At 39.9% G+C, this 21,026-nt stretch overlaps 1 protein-coding gene across 4 annotated transcripts in view; it reads right to left on the minus strand.

Moving 5' to 3' along the window:
- Nucleotides 1-20,391, minus strand: part of GOLPH3L (golgi phosphoprotein 3 like) — a 51,178-nt gene extending 30,787 nt beyond the window's left edge. The window contains exons 1-3 of one of the 4 annotated variants that reach the window (XM_025378846.1): nucleotides 20,189-20,358; nucleotides 18,918-19,049; nucleotides 17,854-18,048 (exon numbers count right to left, since the gene is read on the minus strand). In XM_025378846.1, the coding sequence (XP_025234631.1) occupies nucleotides 17,854-18,048; nucleotides 18,918-18,947 (225 nt within the window). In that variant the 5' untranslated portion in view covers nucleotides 18,948-19,049; nucleotides 20,189-20,358. Of the gene's footprint in view, nucleotides 1-17,853; nucleotides 18,049-18,917; nucleotides 19,050-20,188 lie in introns of all 4 variants that reach the window. The other 3 variants (XM_025378855.1, XM_025378874.1, XM_025378863.1) reach the window with 3 other exon arrangements.
- Nucleotides 20,392-21,026: the final 635 nt, after the last annotated feature.

Consider the following 21,026-nt stretch of genomic DNA (forward strand, 5'->3'; position numbering starts at 1 on the left):
CTAGGCTCAAGCAATCCTCTGGCCTCAGCCTCCTGAGTAGCTGGAACTACTGGTGCATGCCACCATGCCTGGCTAATTTTTGTATTTTTTGCAGAGACAAGGTTTCACGATGTTGCCCAAGCTAGTCTCCAACTCCTGAGCTCAGGTGACACTCCCGCCTTGGTCTCTCAAAGTGCTAGATTACAGGCTGAGCCACCATGCCCAGCCAACAGTTTCAAACATACACAAAGTAGAGAGATTATGTAGCTCTATGTAGCCATCACCTACTTTCAACAGTTATCAATATAATCTTTCATCTTTACCACCCATCCCACCCCAAACCCAGATTATTTCTGTACAAATTCCAGCTACTATATCATTTCATCCAAAAAATACTGCATATTCTCCCCAAGAGATTAGGATTTTTTTAAAAAAAAAAAAGAACTGTAATACCAGTATCATACCTAAAACAACCCAATAAGAACTCCTTAATATTATCAAATATTCAGTAAGCCTTCATATTCCATCAATTGTTTAGTAAATTTTTTCTGCAGTTGCTTTGTTTGAATCTGGAGCCAAAGTCCACACTTAATCTTCTGTATTTCATACATTCTATTTTTCTTTTTTTTTTTGAGATGGAGTTTCGCTCTGTCACCCAGGCTAGCAGGCTGGAATGCAATGGCTCAATCTTGGCTCACTGCAACCTCCACCTCCTGGGTTCAAGCAATTCTCCTGCCTCAGACTCCCGAGTAGTTGGGATTACAGCCACCTGCCACCAAGCCTGGCTAATTTTTGTATTTTTAGTAGAGACTGGGTTTCACCATATTGGCCAAGGTGGTCTTGAACTCCTGACCTCAGGTGATCTGCCCACCTCAGACTCCCAAAGTGCTGGGATTACAGGTGTGAGCCACCATGCCAGGCTACATGTGTAATTTTATTTTATTATTTATTTATTTATTTTTGAGATGGAGTCTCGCTCTGTCACTCAGGCTGGAGTGCAGTGGTGCGATCTTGGCTCACTGCAACCTCCGCCTCCCGGGTTCAAGCAATTCTCCTGCTTCAGCCTCCTGAGTAGCTGGGATTACAAGCGTGATCCACCATGCCTGGCCTATTTATTTATTTATTTTTTGAGACAGAGTCTCGCTCCATTGCCCGGGCTGGAGTGCAGTGGCGTGATCTTGGCTTACCGCAACCTCTGCCTCCTGGGTTCAAGCAATTCTCCTGCCTCAACCTCCCGAGTAGCTGGGATTACTGGCATATGTCACTGTGCCTGGCTAATTTTTTGTATTTTTAGTAGAGATGGGGTTTCATCATGTTGGCCAGGCTGGTCTTGAACTCCTGACCTCAGGTGATCCACCTGCCTCAGCCTCCGAAAAATGCTGGGATTACAGGCATGAGCCACTGCGCCCAGCCTACATGTGTAATTTTAAAAGTAAAATGAAATATAATTTTACTTAACAGAAAAAAAAATGAAGTGAAACAATTAATAAACTTCAAACATTTCTTTCCTTTTTTTAAAAAATTTGAGACAGGGTCTCACTCTGTCACCCACGCTGGAGTGCATAACAGTAGCTCACTGCACCCTCTACTTCTCCAGCTCAAGCAATCCTACCACCTCAGCCTCCTAAGTGGATGGAACTACGGGCACATGTCACCATGCCCACCTAATTTTTAAATTCTTTTAGAGATGGGGATCTCGCTGTATTGCCCAGGCTGGTCTCAAACTCATAGACTCAAGTGATCCTCCCATCTCGGCCTCCCAAAGTGCTGGGATTACAGGCATGAGCCACCATACCTGGCCTCAAACAGTTCTTTATTATAAGAGATATGTTATGATGTTGGCTATGGGTTATCAAGTAAAAAGGAAAAAAAAATTTTTTTTAAAGAGAAATGTGGCTGGGCACAGTGGCTCATGCCTGTAATCCCAGCACTTTGGGAGGCTGATATGGGCGGATCACCTGAGGTCAGGAATTCGAGATCAGCCTTACCAACATGGAGAAACCCCGTCTCTATTAAAAATACAAAATTAGCTGGGCGTGGTGGCACATGCCTGTAATCCCAGCTACTCGGGAGGCTGAGGCAGGAGAATCACTTGAACCTGGGAGGCGAAGGTTTCAGTAAGCCAAGATCGCCCCATTACACTCCAGCCTGGGCAACAAGATCTAAACTCCATCTCAAAAACAAAACAAACAAACAAACAAAAAAAGCCCTATAAATTCCTTTTTAAGATTTAAAAAAGAGATTATTAAGACGTTCGGGTCATTTTTAAAACCTAGATGTTTCAATTTTAGATAATGTCTAAGTTACTCCTTATTATGAAAGATACAAGTTAATATCTTTCCCATATTTTATTACCTTACTTCCCAATTTTAAAATTATAACTTTTATTCTGTGGAGACTCATAATATGTATATTCTATTCTATAACTATAAATTCACCAGATCTGTTCTACTTTATCTGAATGTATGCATAGAGAGCTGATGCTGGTTACATGAGATTTTATTATATTGTTTTTTACACATTTTTGTATGCCTGAATTATTTGTAATTTTGAAAAAAACGAATGTTTTAAACTAAAAAATGTTGTTTGGCTGGGTGCAGTGGCTCATGCCAAATGAGCCAGGCCAATTATCTGAGGCAGGCAGATCATAAGGTCAAGAGATCAAGACGACCATCCTGGCCAACATGGCGAAACCCCATCTCTAGTAAAAACAAAAAATTAGCTGGCGTGGTGGTACACTCCTGTAGTCCCAGCTACTTGGGAGGCTGAGGCAGGAGAATTGCTTGAACCTGGGAGGCAGAGGTTGCAGTGAGCCGAGAGCCAAAATCCAGCCTGGCGAGGAAGCAAGGCTCTGTCTCAAAAACAAACAAACAAACAAAAGTTTAACAATATTTACAATATTTCTGGGAAGTAAGACGTCTTCTTTTTTTTTATGTTGTTAATTATACTTCCCTCTATTCCTTAAACTCTTTATCAAGAGCTTTTTCCTAAAACAAACAGGAAAAATAAGTTTGTGTGAACCTTTACAATTTTAAGACCTGTATTATTCCTTTAAATCTCTCTTATGAGTGAAAACGTTAAAAGGGTGATAGTGCTGAGAAAGATTTGTCACATAAGCATAAATAGTACAATTAGATGCGTACATAGAATGGGCAGTGGTAGTATGTGTGCAGTAGTCTACTTGACCAACCCGAAGCACTACCCCAAATAACAATGTACAGGGCCGGGCGCGGTGGCTCAAGCCTGTAATCCCAGCACTTTGGGAGGCCGAGACGGGCGGATCACGAGGTCAGGAGATCAAGACCATCCTGGCTAACACGGTGGAACCCCGTCTCTACTAAAAATACAAAAAACTAGCCGGGCGAGGTGGCGGGCGCCTGTAGTCCCAGCTACTCGGGAGGCTGAGGCAGGAGAATGGCGTAAACCCAGGAGGCGGAGCTTGCAGTGAGCTGAGATCTGGCCACTGCACTCCAGCCTGGGCGACAGAGTGAGACTCCGCCTCAAAAAAAAAAAAAACAATGTACAGAAGCTCAGAAATCACAGCACAGTTTTCTCACTATTGTACTAGGCAGAAATTCTATATTAAACTTGAAAATGAAACCTAGAATTTAGTCTTCTGGCAGACATTTAAGTTCCTCACCTATTACCAAAATGAGAGACCCCCCAAAACTTAACTGCATGCAGCCACAATTTTTTTTTTTTTTTTTTTTTTTGAGACGGAGTCTCCCTCTGTCGCCCAGGCTGGGGTGCAATGGCCGGATCTCGGCTCACTGCAAGCTCCGCCTCCTGGGTTTACGCCATTCTCCTGCCTCAGCCTCCCGAGTAGCTGGGACTACAGGCGCCCGCCACCTCGCCTGGCTAGTTTTTTGGATTTTTTAGTAGAAACGGGGTTTCACCGTGTTAGCCAGGATGGTCTCGATCTCCTAACCTCGTGATCCACCCGTCTCGTGATCCACCCGTCTCGGGATCCACCCGTCTCGGCCTCCCAAAGTGCAGCCACAAATCTTATCTCAAAAGTGAATTAGCCAAAATTTAAAGCTGGTTAGAAATAATAAAATGGGCTGGGCGCAGTGGCTCGTGCCTGCAATCCTAGCACTTTGGGAGACCAAAGGAGGAGGGCTGCTTGAGGTCACGAATTAGAGACCAGCCTGGACAACAAAGTGAAACTCCCTGTCTCTACAAGAAAATAAAAAAATTAGCCAGGCATGGTGGCATATGCCTGCAGTCTCAGCTATTTGGGAGGCTGAGGTCAGAGTATCCCTTGAGCCCAAGAGTGGGAGGCTGCAGTGAGGCATCTTTGTGCCACTGCACTCCAGCCTGGGCAAGAGTGGAGATTGTTACCAAAAAAACTAAAAAATTAAAAGGCCAAGTGTGGTGGCTCATGCCTGTAATCCCCACACTTCGGGAGGCTGAGGCATGCAGATCACTTGAGCCTGGGAGTTTGAGACCAGCCTGGCTAACACAGTGAAACTCTGTCTTCATTTAAAAAAAAAGAATAAAATGATTATTGCTAAATTTTTATCAAATCCTAATTCAGATTAATTTAAGAGCTCCACAGAAATGATTCTTTATTTAGCAGAGGGAACAAAATCCAGAGAAGTAGCGAGTTTCAATAGGATGCTTCTGCAACAGTTTAGATTGGAGGTAATAAGATAAGCAAAAATGGGAATGGAAAGGAGGTATCAATGGCAAAGAGTGCAAATCTAAGACTGCAACAATTCTTTTATGTATTTCCAACTCTGGAACTATCATGAGTACCCAGAGAGAGGTATATGAAAACAAAATAAACTGTTATCCTTCCTCTACACCTCAATAATTCATCTAAAATCCCTAGAAGCCACACAGAACTAATTCAGATATCAAGTGGGTTTTCTATCCCCCAGATTATATCCCCAAGTAAATTAATAGTTATTTTTTAAAGGATGGTACATTATCTAAGTAAGAAAATAGTGAACAATTGTATTTACTTTTTTTTCATCCTATGTGTGAGGCCACTGAAACAAAAGTCAAAGATTACTAAGAATACTAGGTTAGGCTCTCTTCCAGGAAACATTTTTCAGTGCCCTCTTGTTCCAACAACTAAGGTCAGGCCATTGGTTGCTCAGTTTGTAAGAGCTGATTCAACTGATTATTTTCAAGTCTAAAAATAAGAAACTACTGCTTTGAAAGTTTAAGGCTATCCTACAGATATTTACGTTAAAGCATGTAAGTGGCTATTTATGCTCAGCATTCAACTAAAGTCTCTTTGGCCATAAGAAAATGACCATTTAATTAAGAGCCAAGACTAATGGTTTAAACAATAACAAAAACATAATAATAACGGTTATTATTTATTGAGCATTTACATGTGTCACGCTCTGAGTTAAAATTTTTATATAATCAGGCTGGGCACAGTGGCTCACGCCTGTAATCCCAGCACTTTGGGAGGCCGAGGCAGGTGGATCACCTGAGGTCAGGAGTTCAAGACCAGATTGGGTAACATGGTGAAACCCTGTCTCTACTGAAAATACAAAAACTAGCCAGCATGGTGGTGGATGCCTGGAATCCCAGCTACTCGGGAGGCTGAGGCAGGAGAACCACTTGAACCTAGGAGGCGAATGTAGTGAGCTGAGATCACACTACTGCACTCCAGCCTGGGGTAACAAGGGCGAAACTCCGCCTCAAAAACTTTTTTTTAAAAAAAATAATCTAATTCTACAATAGCACTATTAAGTCAATATTATCTCTATTAAATAAGAATGAAGGAAAAAAATGTGAAAATGGAGCCCAAGTCATATAGCTGATAAGTGGTAGACCCAGGATTTGAATGCAGATGTGTCTGATTCCAAAGCCTGTGCTTTTATCCACTGCTGATAAAAAGATCAGAAAATAAAAGATGGTAACTAAGCACACTGAGAGGTATGATAAATGCAAGGGAATTCAGAGAATGTAAAGTTCAGTGCTGGATTTGTGATGGGCTTTAAAACAAAATATGGGAAGGAAACATGGCAGGAATATGTAAAATGGACAAACGGGACTAGAGTGGTAAGTAGACTGAGCAGTGAGAAATAAGGTTAGTCAGTTAAAGTGGGGCTTAGAAAGCCAGGAAAACACAGTCCTGCCCTCAGGAAGGTTGCAGACTAACCTTAAAGTTAACAATAATATACATTTATTCAATGGAATCCTATGAAACCATTAAAAATAATGGGGTATGTTTATATTTATTGGCATAAAATATGTCCACATTATAATACATGGAAAAAGAAGGCTACAAAATAACATGTCTGATTATAATCAATATTTTGGTAATTACACATCTGTGGCTGGGCATGGTGGCTCACATCTGTAATCCTAGCACTCTGGGAGGCCAAGGCAGGTGGATCACTTGAGGCCATGAGTTCGAGACCAGCCTGGCCAACATGGCAAAGCCCCGTCTCTACTGAAAATATAAAAATTAGACAGGCATGGTGGCAGGCGCCTGTAATCCCATCTACTCTGGTGACTGAGGCACGAGAACTGCTTGAACCTGGGAGGTGGAGCTTTCAGTGAGCTGCAGGCACCATTGCACTCCAGCCTGAGTGACAGAGCAAGACTCTGTCTCAAAGAAAAAAAAAAATTATGCATCTGTGTATACATATATATGCACTGAAAACAGTCTATAAGGATATATATTACAATTTTACCAGTAGTTATCTTTGGGAAGCAAGATTACAGGTGGTTTTTACTTTCTTCTTTACACCTTTAAAAAAAACAGGTATAATTTACACAGAGTGAAATGCATAGATGTTAAGTTCAATGAGTTTTGACAAAAGCATATATTCATCTTATCTGACACCCCAAGCAAGATCTGGAACACTTGTATCATCCCAGTAAGTGTCCTCATGGAGGGCCAGGAGCGGTGGCTCACACCTTTAATCCCAGCACTTTGGGAGGCCGAGGCAGGTAGACCACTTGAGTCTAGGAGTTTGAAACCAGCCTGGGCAACATGGCAAAATCCCATCTCTATAAAAATTACAAAGAATTAGCTGGGCATGGTGGCCTGCAGCTGTAGTTCCAGCTACTTGGGAAGCTGAGGCAGGGGAATCACCTGCTCCTGGGGAAGGCGAGGCTTCAGTGAGCCCTGATAGTGCCACTGCACTCCAGCCTTGGTGACAGACTCTCTCAAAAACGAAAAACAAAAAACAAAAAACAAAAACAAAAACAAAAAAACATGTTCTCATGTAGATCTCAGTCTGAATTTCTTAGGGTAAATGTATTTCACTTTTAAAATATTAAAAAGTAATAAAATTACTTTTATATCTTAGACAAATTTTTAAAAATAAGTAAAAAAACCAAAAAAAAAAAAAAAAAAGAGAGAATACAGTAACCTCAAACCCTTTGATTCAGTATTTTTTTCTATTTGCCATTCCTACCTTAAACCTCTTGGACAACTATGAATAGGTAAGGGCAAACAGAGAAACTAACGAGTAACTGGCACGGACTTTCTTCCTCTTCCATGTTCCTACAGCACTTTTTTGGTACCTTTCTCTTAGTACTTACATACTGTGTCTAGCTATATGGTTATACATATCTTTTCTCCTCTATCAAATCCCTATGCTTCTGTAGGAAGATAAGTGCATCTTACTTTTATATTTTCCTTACTTTTCTCAGAGCCTTGCATCAAGGAAGTACTCAAGACTGGGTGCAGTGGCTCATGCCTGTAGTCCCAGCACTTTGGGAGGCCGAAGCATGCAAATTACATGAGGCCAGGAGTTCACAACCTGCCTGGGCAACATGGCGAAACCCCATCTCTACTAAAAATACAAAAATTGGGTGTGGTGGTTCACGCCTGAAATCCCAGCACTTTGGGAGATTGAGGCGGGCGGATCACGAGGTCAGGAGATCGAGACCATCCTGGCTAACACGGTGAAACCCTGTCTCTACTAAAAATACAAAAAATTAGCCAGGCGTGATGGTGGGCGCCTGTAGTCCCAGCTACTCGGGAGGCTGAGGCAGGAGAATGGCGTGAACCCGGGAGGCGGAGCTTGCAGTGAGCCGAGATCGCGCCACTGCACTCCAGCCTGGGCGACAGAGGGAGACTCTGTCTCAAAAAAAAAAAAAAAAAAAAAAAAAAGTTAGCTGGGCTTGGTGGTGGGGGCCTGTAATCCCAGCTACTCGGGAGGCTAAGGTACGAGAATTGCTTGAACCCAGGAGGTGGACGCGTGAGCCAAGATCACGCTGCTGCACTCCAGCTTGGGCGAGAGAGCGAGACTCTGTCTCAAAAAAAAAAAAAAGGGTACTCAATAAATGTTGGCTGACTTGAACTGAAGAAAAGAAAATCACATCATTAGACAATTTAATGATACTTCCTGAGAGTGAGCTGCCCTTTGGGCAGATGTACATAAATAACTGAGATTATCTTCATAACCTATTTATCTAAAATCTTTCTAAATCATTGTTATGAGCTGAATTGTGTCCCCTCAAATTTCATATGTTGAAGTTATAGCCCCCAGTACCTCAGACTACATCTGTCTTTGGAGATAGGGCTTTTAGAAGAGGTGATTAAGTTAAAAATGAGGGTGTTATGGTGGGCCCTGAAGCAATCTGACTGGTGTTCTTTTGAGAGGAGGAAATTTGGACACACAGAGACACCAGGAAGGCATTTGCATAGAGGACACAGCAAGAAGTCTGCAGGGCAAGGTGAGAAATCTCAGAAGAAACCAAACCCATCAATCTTGATCTTGGACTTCTAATCCCCAGAAAATTAATTTCTGTCATTTAAGCCACCAAGTCTGTGGTATTTTAGCATGGCATCTTTAGCAAACGAATACAATCCTACTCTCACAGAAAAATCTAGAAGAGGCCTGTCTATTCATTTAGTCTTAAGCTTTTTAAATTTTTCATTTATTTTTAGAGACAGGGTCTCACTATGTTGCCTAGGCTGGTTTCAAACTCCTGGGCTCAAGCAATCCTCCTGCCTCAGCCTCCCAAAGTGCTGAGATTACAGGTGTGAGCCACGATGCCCACCCTTGGTTTTAAGCTTTAAGATGCAAGAACAAATCACTATTTGACTTACTCATATTTATCTCTTTTTAGTATAATAGTCTCTTCCTCCTTCCATAAGGAAGATATGTGACATGGGTTCTAATCTATAGCTGAAGAGTGAACTGACAAGAAAAATAATGACTACTTGTACACCAGACCTTCTGATGTGAATTATTTTTATTTTAATTTTTTTTTGGAGACAGAATTTCACTCTTGTTGCCCAGGCTGTAGTGCAACGGCGTGATCTCAGCTCACTACCAACTCCGCCTCATGGGTTCAAGCAATTCTCCTGCCTCAGCCTCCTAAGTAGCTGGGATTACAAGCGTGCACCACCACGCCCAGCTAATTTTTGTATTATTAATAGATATGGAGTTTCACCATGTTGGCCAGGCTGGTCTCGAATTCCTGACCTCAGGTGATCCACCTGCCTCGGCCTCCCAAAGTGCTGGGATTACATTCAGCTCATAACAATGATTTAGAAAGATTTTAGATAAATAGTGAGTCACCGTGCTTGGCAATAATATGATAATTATAATTAAATATTATTTACTTCTTCTTTAAACATATCTTCCTTTTGCCAGTTGGGTTATTCAAACTTCTTACTTGGACTTGTTGCCCTTTGTGACTAGAATATCTTGTTTGAAAAAGAAGAAGAGAAAAATAATGTATAGAATTTTCCTATTTCCTCCTTAATATTTGAAGCAATGGAATGGAAAATTTGAAGTAAAAATAAAACTAATAAAATAAAATCATTCAGAATTCCTCACAGTAGTATCTTCCCTTTTTCTGACATTATTGATGTCTAGTTAATGTTTTTTATAGTATCCCAAAATCTTTTTCCAAGAGTGAGCTTTGCTGGGGTATTAAACATCTGAACAAGAAAGATGTGGATAAAACTTGAAAAATAACTCATATGCCAAATATTATTGTGAAACAATAATCTTTTATCTTAATAGGAGGCATAAATTAAAATCTATATGAATCTGGCCAGGTGCAGTGGCTTACACCTGTAATCCCAGCACTTTGGGACGCCAAAGCAGGTGGATCACTTAAGGTCAGGAGTTTGAGACTAACCTGGCCAACATGGTGAAACCCTGTTTCTACTAAAAATAAAAAATCAGCCAGGCGTGGTGGCGGGCACCTTACAGTCCCAGCTACTCGGGAGGCTGAGGCAGGAGAATTGCTTGAACCTGGGAAGTGGAGGTTGCAGTGGGTTGAAATCGCACCACTGCACTCTAGCCTGGGCAACAGAACGAGACTCCATCTCAATAAATAAATAAATAAATAAATAAATAAATAAATAAGATAAAATCCATATGAATCTACCCAAGGAGGTGAAATTATTTGGGTCACACTAAACAGTTAATGATCCTGAACAATTCTCTTTATTTCAGGAAGAAATATAGAGAATCATGTGAAACTTGCTTTGTAAGCATGTCTTTTTTTTTTTTTTTTGAGACGGCATCTCGCTCTGTTGCCCAGGCTAGAGTGCAGTGGTGCAGCCTCGGCTCACTGCAACTTCTGCCTCCCTGGTTCAAGCAATTCTCCTGCCTCAGCCTCCCGAGTAGCTGAGATTACAGGCACGCACCACTACGCCCGGCTAATTTTTGTATTTTTAGTAGAGATGGGGTTTCACCATATTGGCCAGGCTGGTCTTGAACTCCTGATCTTGTGATCTGCCCACCTCGGCCTCCCAAAGTGCTAGGATTACAGGTGTGAGCTACCGCACCCAGCCAGCATGTCCTTTTTAAACTGCAAATCAGATATTTATTTTTTTATTTTTTATTTTTTCCTGTTTTGCAACAGGGTCTTGCTCTGTGGCCCAGGCTGGAGCACAGTGGTGTGATCATAGCTCACTGCAACTTCGAACTCCAGGGCTTAAGTGATCCTCTTACCTAAACCTCCTGAGTAGCTGGGACTATAGGTTCACGCAGGGCTAAGTTTTCACTTTTTTGTAGAGACTGAGTCTCACTTTGTTGCTCTGGCTTGTCTTGAACTCCTGGCCTCAAGTAATCCTCCCACTTTGGCCTCCCAAACCACTGGGAATACAGACAGTGAAACACCACACCCAGTTGCAGAGTCAGTTTGAATGTAAATTCCACAATTTATTGCCCAAATGATCATTTAACTTTGACTCCTATAAACAGAATGATATCTGCCTTGCAGGATTAAACAATGGAAAGTGCAAAATGTTTTGAAAATTATACAAACATAAAATATGGAGGCAAAAGTGATGAAATGGCTGACAGCAAGTTTATAGGCACAGTGGTTACAGCCAAAATCCCAAACTCAAGTGGGCAGCTTTGTCTCAATATCAATACTAGATATTTTATATTTTGGAAGAGTACTGTGTGCATTTGGGGGTTGGGAGAATTAGGGAGAAGATCTTAATGAAATAGCTTACGCTGTTTTCCTACTATTAAAACAGGTCTTTGGTCTTCCAGTTTATTTCCTTTTATAACAATAGTAAATAGTTATTTGGGGTTAATATGCCTGGATATAATAAAAAACAAAAGTTTAAAAAATTTTTTTAACAGCTTATGTTTAAATAAAAAAAACCTGACAAACAAGCCCTTCTGATACAGTCGCCCTATTCACAATTGCAGTAACTAATGGGAGACTTATTGTTCATTTTGCACAATCAGGAAACTAAAAGGTAAGACCAGGTAGTAACTTAAATTAGACTTTTATTTTATTTTTTTTAAGACAAGGTCTTGCTCTTTGCTCAGCCTGCTATTAATATTTTAATTATAATAATATGTTTTAGGATTGAATCACTTTTTAACGAGAGCAATTTTCTTCATTCATAGCCAATAATGGATAAGTTGGACACTGACTGACTGACTGATTTTAAAAACTTTTTTTGGCCGGGTGCGGTGGCTCACATCTGTAATCCCAGCACTTTGGGAGGCTGAGGTGGGTGGATCACCTGAGGTCAGGAGTTCAACACCAGCCTGGCTAACATGTGAAATCCCATTTCTACTAAAAATACAAAAAATTAGCCGGGCGTGGTGGTGCATGTCTGCAATCCCAGCTGCTCAGGAGGCTGATACAGGAGAATCACTTGAATGCGGGAGGTAGAAGTTGCAGTTGAGCCAAGATAGTGCCACTGCACTCCAGCTTGGGCAACAAGTGCAAAATTCTGTCTCAAAAAAAAAAAAAAACTTTTTGATTAGTGTAGTGAATTTTTTTTTACCAGCTTTAAAAAAGTTTTACTTCTAATCTCCTATTGCTAATAAAGATGAACTATACCTGATGGAGGATCATCAGCAGCTTGAAAAAGCATAGCATTAACATACTTTATAATTAAAAATACACATGAATTTCATACGTATAATTCCCATATGTATAGTGGATAATAGTGGATTGTTTGAAAAAAGATAACTGACAAGTACCAGGAGAATCTTAGCAGCACTGTTCATAATGAACTCTTGAATGTGCATTAACTCATAGAATGAATAGTGGTATATTCACATAATGAAATATTAATCACGATGAACTGTATTAAATTAAATTATATGCAACAACGTGGATAAATCTCATAAACATTATACTGATAAAAGAATACACTAAAATATTAACCCAATAAAACAGAGTTTAAAAACAGGTAAAACTAAAATATATTGTTTAGGGATATACATACATGTCAAAACTACAGGGAGGTGGGCAGCATGTGATTAGGGGCAGGCATAAGAGAAGCCTTCCAGGATGCTGATATTGTTCTATTGGTGATTACCACACCCGGCTAATGCTTTTTTTTTTAATTTGGTAGAGATGGGGTTTTGCCATGTTGGCCAGGCTAGTCTCAAACTCCTGGCCTCAAGTGATCTCCCCACCTCAAACCTCCCAAAGTGCTGGGATTATAGATGTGTGCCACTGCATCTGGCCAGATGCTTAATATTTTAAAACCGGTCTGTGGTAGTTACCCCTCAGAACAATTTTTTTTTCCTTTAAGACAGGGTCTCACTCTGTCACCAGCCTTTAACTCCTGGGCTTAAGCAATCCTCTCGCCTCAGCCTCCCAAGTGGCTGAAACTACAGGTGTGTGACACCATGCCAGGCTAATTTTTATATTTTTTGTAGAGATGAGGTCTCACTATGTTGCTCAGGTTGGTCTGGAATTCCTGGCCTCAGGCAATCCTTCTGTCTCCCAAAGTGCTGGGATTACAGACAGAAGCCACTGTGCCTGCTTGAAAGAGACATAGTTTCTAAAAAAAAATGGTAATATTGGGTTCTAAACAGAGGATCTTAGGGAACTCTCCAGTAAAAGTTTGGGAGTTTGGGACACAAAATTTAACATTTAGGATTTTTTCTTTTTTTTGACTTGTCATAAACCTCAAACCATGTAAAAACAAGCAATTATATACACATTAAAACATATATTCACAAAGAACATAAAAATGTCATTAAGTCCTAATTTGGACACAAAAATTAAATGGGCTTTACTGTTTTCATTAGGCTGATTCTCTTTTCCCTAAAGGAAAGAGTCTAAAAGTCTCTGCCTGGTAACAAAATCTATAATCTGGTCCAAATCAAATTTACGGATTTTGAATCCCATTGTTCTCCACCTACTTCAGTCACACTGGCCTACTCAGTTATCTCCCAAACTCACCAAGCTCATGATACCTTTGCTCACTCAGGTTCCCTCATCCAGAACGTGTTTCCTTTTCTCCATTCATGTTAATCCTCCCATTTTTAAAGGCGTGGCTTGTTTTACTGCCTTTTTCTGTTCTTCACCGGATTACTCTGTCCCATGATGGTTTCTCCTCTCTCTAACTCCCTTGGCTCATTCTAACATGCAAAAACTTGCTTTTTATTGTTGTTTACTTAAAAAAAAATCTTTTGCATTGTGAAATATAATGCACACACAGAAGAATAAACAAAACAAAAGTAAAAAGCTTAATTATTCCAAAGTGAAGATCTATGGCCCAGGTGCAGTGGCTCATGCTTATAATCCTAGCACTTTGGGAGGCCAAGGCGGGTGGATCACTTGGGATCAGGAGTTCGACACTAGCCTGGCTAACATGGTGAAAACCTGTCCCTACTAAGAATATAAAAATTAGCCAGGAGGGACAGAGCAAGACTCTGTATCAAAAATAAATAAATAAATAAATAAATAAATAAAAAAGGCTGGGAACAGTGGCTTACGCCTGTAAACCCAGCACTTTGGGAGGCCACACCTATAATTCCAGCCCTTTGGGAGGCCAAGGTGGACGGGTCACCTGAGAGGTCAGGAGTTCAAGACAGCCTGACCAATATGGTGAAACCCCATCTCTACGAAAAATACAAAAATGAGCGAGGCATGTTGGCGGGCGCCTGTAATCCCAGCTACTCAGGAAATTGAGACAGGAGAATTGCTTGAACCTGGAAGGCGGAGGTTGCAGTGAGCTGAGATCGTGCTGCTGCACTCCAACCTGGGCGGCAGAGCGAGACTGTCTCAAAAACAAAAACAAAAACAAAACTAATAAACTTCCTCTAGGTCCAGAAACAGAAAATTGTTACTATCTAGAAATCCTCTTCATTTTCCTCCCTAATTACTAACACCCTTTTCCTTCCCCTATCCCTTACAAAAAGATAACCACTATTCTAAAAACTATAGTAATTCCTGGCTTGATTTTCTTTATAATTATACCACCTAAATATGCAATCTCAAATACAATAGTTTTTTGAATTTCATATAAATGGAATCATACAGTATGTATATTTTTGTGTTTGGCTTTCTTTATTGAACATGAGAAATGTACATGTTGTATAACAATGTTCATTTTCATTCTGTATAGAAAACATATTTATACTCATTTAAACAAATGGATGATTCATTTTTTTTTTGATGATTCATTTTTATCCATTCTGCTGTTGATGGACCTTTGGGTTACTTAACTTTTAAAAAGTATGTATCTTGGCCGGGCGCGGTGGCTCAAGCCTGTAATCCCAGCACTTTGGGAGGCCGAGACGGGCGGATCACGAGGTCAGGAGATCAAGACCATCCTGGCTAACACGGTGAAACCCCGTCTCTACTAAGAAATACAAAAAATAGCCGGGCGAGGTGGCGGGCGCCTGTAGTCCCAGCTACTCGGGAGGCTGAGGCCGGAGAATGGTGTGAACCCGGGAGGCGGAGCTTGCAGTGAGCTGAGATCCGGCCACTGCACTCCAGCCTGGGCTACAGAGCGAGACTCCGTCTCAAAAAAAAAAAAAAAAAAAAAAGTATGTATCTTTTTGTCTCTTCAGCTAGAATGCAAGTTTCTCGAAGGCAGGCACCATATACTATACTATTTTATATTTACCTTAGTATTAATATTTAGCATAATGTTAAGCACATAATGGGTGACCTCAATCACAGTAAATATTGATTAAATGAATCTATTGATAGTTTGCGAGATAAGAAAAAAATAAGTACAGTTGGAGATCAATTTAATATTTTTAGAGATAGTTATATAACTGGCCTTTTATAACTACTATTACTTAGATAAAATGTTTGACCTCTTCTATTCATTTACACCTAAGGATTTATTGTCTTTCATTCTTCCTGAGCCAAATGAAAGCTAAATATTTGTTAACTATCCTCAAAAATAAAGTTAGAGCAATTCAAAAGGTGGTTAATGTTTATTTATTTATTTTTTGAGGCCTCGCTCTGTTGTTCAGGCTGGAGTGCAGTGGCACAATTTCGATTCACTGAAGCCTCGACTTCCCAGGCTCAAGCAATCCTCTTGACTCAGCCTCCTGGGTAGCTATGACTTCAGGCATGTGCCACCATGCCCAGCTAATTTTTTTGTTTTAAATATTTTGTAGTGATGGGGTCTCACCATGTTGCCCAGGCTGGTCTTGAACTCCTGCGCCTAAGCATTCCTCTCACCTTGGCCTCCCCAGTGTTGGGATTACAGGCATTAGCCACTGCATCCAGCCATCTACTCATTTTGTACAGTATCTCACCAATATATCAAGTACGGTCCATGGCCATAGCTCTCAATAAGCTGCTTTACTTTTTATTCTATTTCCTAAAATTTATATTAACCATTATAAACACATGAAGACAAGCTCAAAAGCAAAAATTCCAGTGCACAAGGTCAGCAGGAAATTAATCATTCCTATTCAAAGCTAAAACAAACCAAATAGCTTTTAGTTCTATATCCTCTTTTTCTACAATCAGTGACTGTTTCCTAGGTAATGTGTAAACGTCTCAAAAGAGTATTTATACCACCTAATCTTCAGTCCTATTCTGACATTCTCTTGGAGAGCTGGTTTTGCCTTTTCGCTTATTTGCCTTTTATAAAACTGAAGCCTCATAAACTTCTCAGCAAACAGGAAAACATATTTCTGGGCAAGAATTTCTGATATACCTACATCTTGGCCAGGTACACAATAAGCATGTCTCTAATATTAGTTTTAACAATACACAGACTATAACTGGTCTTGTAAATTTTGTTCAAGTTGTTAATTTAACAAGAAAAAAAGTAAAAAGGAAAATAGTAAATAAATGAAAGGCAAAATCTAAACAACAATGGTATTCCCAAGTCGAAGAATTGATGTAGAAAAGAAGAGCTGTTACTACTTGTATGCAGCCAATTTACTTCTAGCTAAGGATAATTATCAAAGCCAAATTTAGTATTTTTAAAATCTAAAATAACATTCTAATTTTATATGTTTTCAAAACTGAGACCAGTAATAAATACACCTCTTTTTATGTGTATGTGTAGGGGTGTTATTTACTAAGGCTTTCCTGGAAAGAAAGCAGATTGTTTAAAATGTTACCTTCGTAACTTCTTCATGAGGGACTAGCCTGATGAGAAAACACAGTAAAAAGTTACAAATGAAGGATGATGATGTATACTAGTAGTAGACAAGCCAGGAAAACTGTTGGTTATATCACAAGACTCAGGATCTCAAGACTAACTATACTATAAAATAAATGTTCCATTAAATAAGGAGACATTTAGGGAAAAAAGGCAAAAGCTAAAATTATTTTTAAAATTTTTTAAAAATTAAAATAATCCTCTATTGTTTATGTATGTGTATGTATGTGTGTGTGTATATATATATAACTACACACACACACACACACACACACACATATATATATATATATATATATTTTTTGAGACAGGGTCATTCTGTTGTCCAGGCTGGAATGCAGTGGTGCAATCTTGGTTCATTGCAACCTCTGCCTTCCAGGTTCAAGCGATTCTCCTGCCTCAGCCTCCCGAGTAGCTGGGATTATAGGCACAAGCCGCCACACACGGCTAATTTTTATATTTTTGGGTAGAGACGGGGTTTCACCATGTTGGCCAGGCTAGTCTTGAACTCCTGGCCCCAAGTGATTCACTCACTTCGGCTCCCCAAAGTGCTGGGATTACAGGCGTGAGCCACCATGCCCGATCCAATTGTTGATATTTGACTTATAAAGATGCACAAGGAAAAAAAAAATTATTTCTGCTATAAGAAACCTACCAATTGTTTATTTCTGTAAGGCAGCTAATCACACATGTTCCTTGTCTTTTCATTTAAAAGACTATTTCTCCTCAAAGCTGAAGAAGACTTCGATGTGTGGGCCCTCTTTCTTACTTTAATAAGGGGTTGTTATTTTGCCTTTAATCTGACTTGGGAAACTACAAGTACAAAACTTTATACTATATCCTCCTCTCTTATATCTTCTAAAATTTTGGAGTAATTTTGAATTAAATACACTTCACGTAATTATACTTCTGGATTTTTACCCTCCAAGTAACAGTCACTGTCCCAACTCCTCCATCTTTCAGATGGCTGGAGCACAATTCTAAGACCAATTTAGTATTAAATATATTCCATTAGATTACTTCCTAAAACATTCCAATATTTAATAGTCTTTGAGATAGCCTAGCAAACCTAATTGCATTACCTCTTTATCTTTTAGTCCTAGAAGCAATACTTCTTCCATAAGAGTAAGGCGGATATCCTTAGAGTCTCCAGAATCTTCATTGTCTGGACTTTTCTCCCAATTACTGTCTTCCTCACTTTCCATCTTCTTTTCAGAGTTCTTGCTTACTTCAGTGCGACGGGCCCGATGAGTTAAAGTGGTCATTCTCACCTGTTTCTGGAGGGAGTAGTGAAAAAAAATACATATGTATGCTTATGTAAATAAATCATATATTCATACATGCATACTAAACATGTATACAAATAGGAAATATTTACAGATTTAAATATAGAAAGTAATGACTAGAAAAAGTGGGTGGGTAATACAGTATCTTTTCCAAAGTACAATAGCTTGGACTTCACAGATGGCACTGACAAAAGATCAAATGAGTAATTCTAAAGTCCAGTATAAATGATCATCTTTCAAGCCTGGTGACTTCTTCTTTTCTTTTTCTTCTTCTTATTTTTCTCAGGAGGGAGTCTCGCTCTGTTGCCCAGGTTCGAGTGCAGTGGTGCGATATTGGCTCACTGCAACCTCTGCCTCCCAGGTTCAAGGGATTCTTGTGCCTCAGCCTCCTGAGTAGTGGGATTACAGGTGTGTGCCACCACACTTGTCTAATTTTTGTATTTTTAGTAGAGACAGGGTTTCACCATGTTGGCCAGGCTGGTCTCAAACTCCTGACCTCAAGTGATCTGCCTGCCTGGGCCTCCCAAAGTGCTAGGATTACAGGCATGAGCCACTGAGCCCGGCCAAGTCTGCTGATTTTTTCTGCATAATCTATAAAGAAGGAGTGAATGTCCACCATTGTCACTCCTCTTTCACAAAATGGATCCCAAGTTAAGTAAGATGGAACAACAAAAAATTGTGAGCATCCAGCCCCAAAATGCATACAATAATTTGTATCTAATTTCTATAAACATTCAATGGTACTACATCATAAAACATACACAAAAAAATAGAAAGTAAAAAAGAATATGAAAAACTAAATAGAAATACATGTTCTAGATTTCCTTCCCATACCTTAATAACTCATTTCATATACTCACTTTGGAGATCACAAGTCTAGACAATAACATTCAGAAAATCATGTGTAGTAATTCCACAGTCAGTAAACTTAGCAGCTCTAGTCCTGGCTAGCCACATCTTGCAAATACACAAGGAGCTGCAAACAAAAATTACTGGCAAGAGAGTGTTGAAAGATTAACAAATTCTTTCTCAATTTTTTTTTAAAAAATCAAAGAACATGTCTTTTATTCTATGTACTACAGTCAAAAGAAACTGCACTAAATCATTTGTGATAAAGTTTATAGTTAGCATACTTTATTTTATATAAACCTAGATAAATCAGTTTTTAAGATAATATACAAGTATTTAAAATCAGCAATTATATAAAGGAGTATCTTTCTCAAGATCAAAATAATGGTATTTAATAGTTGCTATGACTAGACTCGTTTCTACTCCTCTAGCAATATTTCCCATTACTCCCCATAAGTACTGTTGCCAAACTTTTTCTCAAAAACGTCTCATGCTTTCTTTCTGCTTCTGCTCCTCTGTACTTGCTGGGGTCCTCACCCTTTTCTCTTCCTCTCTACCTTCTACCCATTCTTTAAAGGCCTTGTGAAGGCCTTTAAGTGACTTCCTCTTTTCTATTACCTACATGTCTCATGGCCACTCCCTCAGCTGTACTTTCACAGAGCTTTATTTATACTCACTTCCTTTAAAGTATTTATTATAGTCTTTCTCTTGGTATAGCTGTCTCTCAACTGTAAACTTCTTGAGAACAGGGATATTGTCTTCTTGGGTTTTTATACTCTCCATAGCAACTAGCAGTGTCTTTAACGTTGTAATTGCTCGATAAATGTATATTGATTAAAATGAATATTCAGAAGTGCATGTGAACATTTAAAATAGAAATACAAATGAAGTGAGCTACAAAAGGTTTTTTGTACAAGGGTATATTTCAAATATTATTTGTTATGGGAGGTGGGAAGAAGAGCGAAGGAGGAAGTGAACCATGAAATAAATGCTTAAGGGCACTAAGCCTATCTGGCACTGTGAATAGGGACTATTTCCTAAATCAATCCAAGCAACTTTAAACCTTCGCGGGGCGGGGGTGGGGGTGAGGGGGTGGGGCGGTTTCTTTGAGAAATCAGTTTCACCTGGACATTTACTAGTTAAAAATCCTACTTGAAAGAAAACAAATGGCCCAAATGAATAAAAACCTTTTCTTCCCCATAAAATAATAATTTTAAAAATTAGAGGTTTTTTTGGGGGGTGGGGAAGGGACGTTAGGAAATGTAATTTTCTCGTTGCTTACCTGATGTTACTCCTGGGTTATGGCTGGACGCAGGTTGTAGCCTGTGCTGTATTTTAGGGGGCCACCTGTTCCCCCCACCCCACCCCCGTCCTAGTAGGTGAAAAACTTCCACGCAGAGAGCACAAACTTCCTGATCCTTCGATGCAGAAAAGGAATAACACATCAGCTTCCTCAGGATTACTAGGCAACCTACCTTGGTGTTTCTTCATTGGGCCAATCAGAAATCACCAAGGTTGAGTCTCGCCAATCGGAGCTCATGGTGGGAGGCTCTCCCCCAGCTATTCTGTTGCGATCCAGACAAACACCACCAAAAGGAGGCAGGTTTGCGTTTAACCTGACAGCTGGTCAATCCAATGAAGGAACCTTGGTGGAAGAGAGGAAAGAGGGCTGCGCTCCCCACCCCCATTAAACCAGCCAATCCAGGCGCTGAGTGAGCTAACACGGACTGCCAATCTCCAAAGGTTTCTGTTGGTCAATTTCAGTGTAGCAGGTGTGTTGCTGTAGTAGCATACACTGGGACAATTAAGTGAGATGTGTTGGGATCCAAGCACTACAGCTAAGAATAAATAAATATTTTTACATTGGTTGTTTCTGGCAGTCAGTTTATCCTTGACTTGACTGTTCCAGAAAAACATGATCTGGGTCAGTTTGTGTACGTTTATATGGTTAACCTTAAACAGGATGAATACATTTCTACCATCGCATACCTACCAGCATTCCCTATAGCGCTTATTAATGACAAACCCATGGATAGTGTATGTTTTTGGAATATGGCTGCTGAAACTACAAGAGGCAAAGAGACCAAGTTTTAAGTCTTCCTTTTTCTAAAGCAAAGGAA

This window comes from Theropithecus gelada, chromosome 1 (genome assembly GCF_003255815.1).
Source record: "Theropithecus gelada isolate Dixy chromosome 1, Tgel_1.0, whole genome shotgun sequence".
NCBI lineage: Eukaryota > Metazoa > Chordata > Mammalia > Primates > Cercopithecidae > Theropithecus > Theropithecus gelada.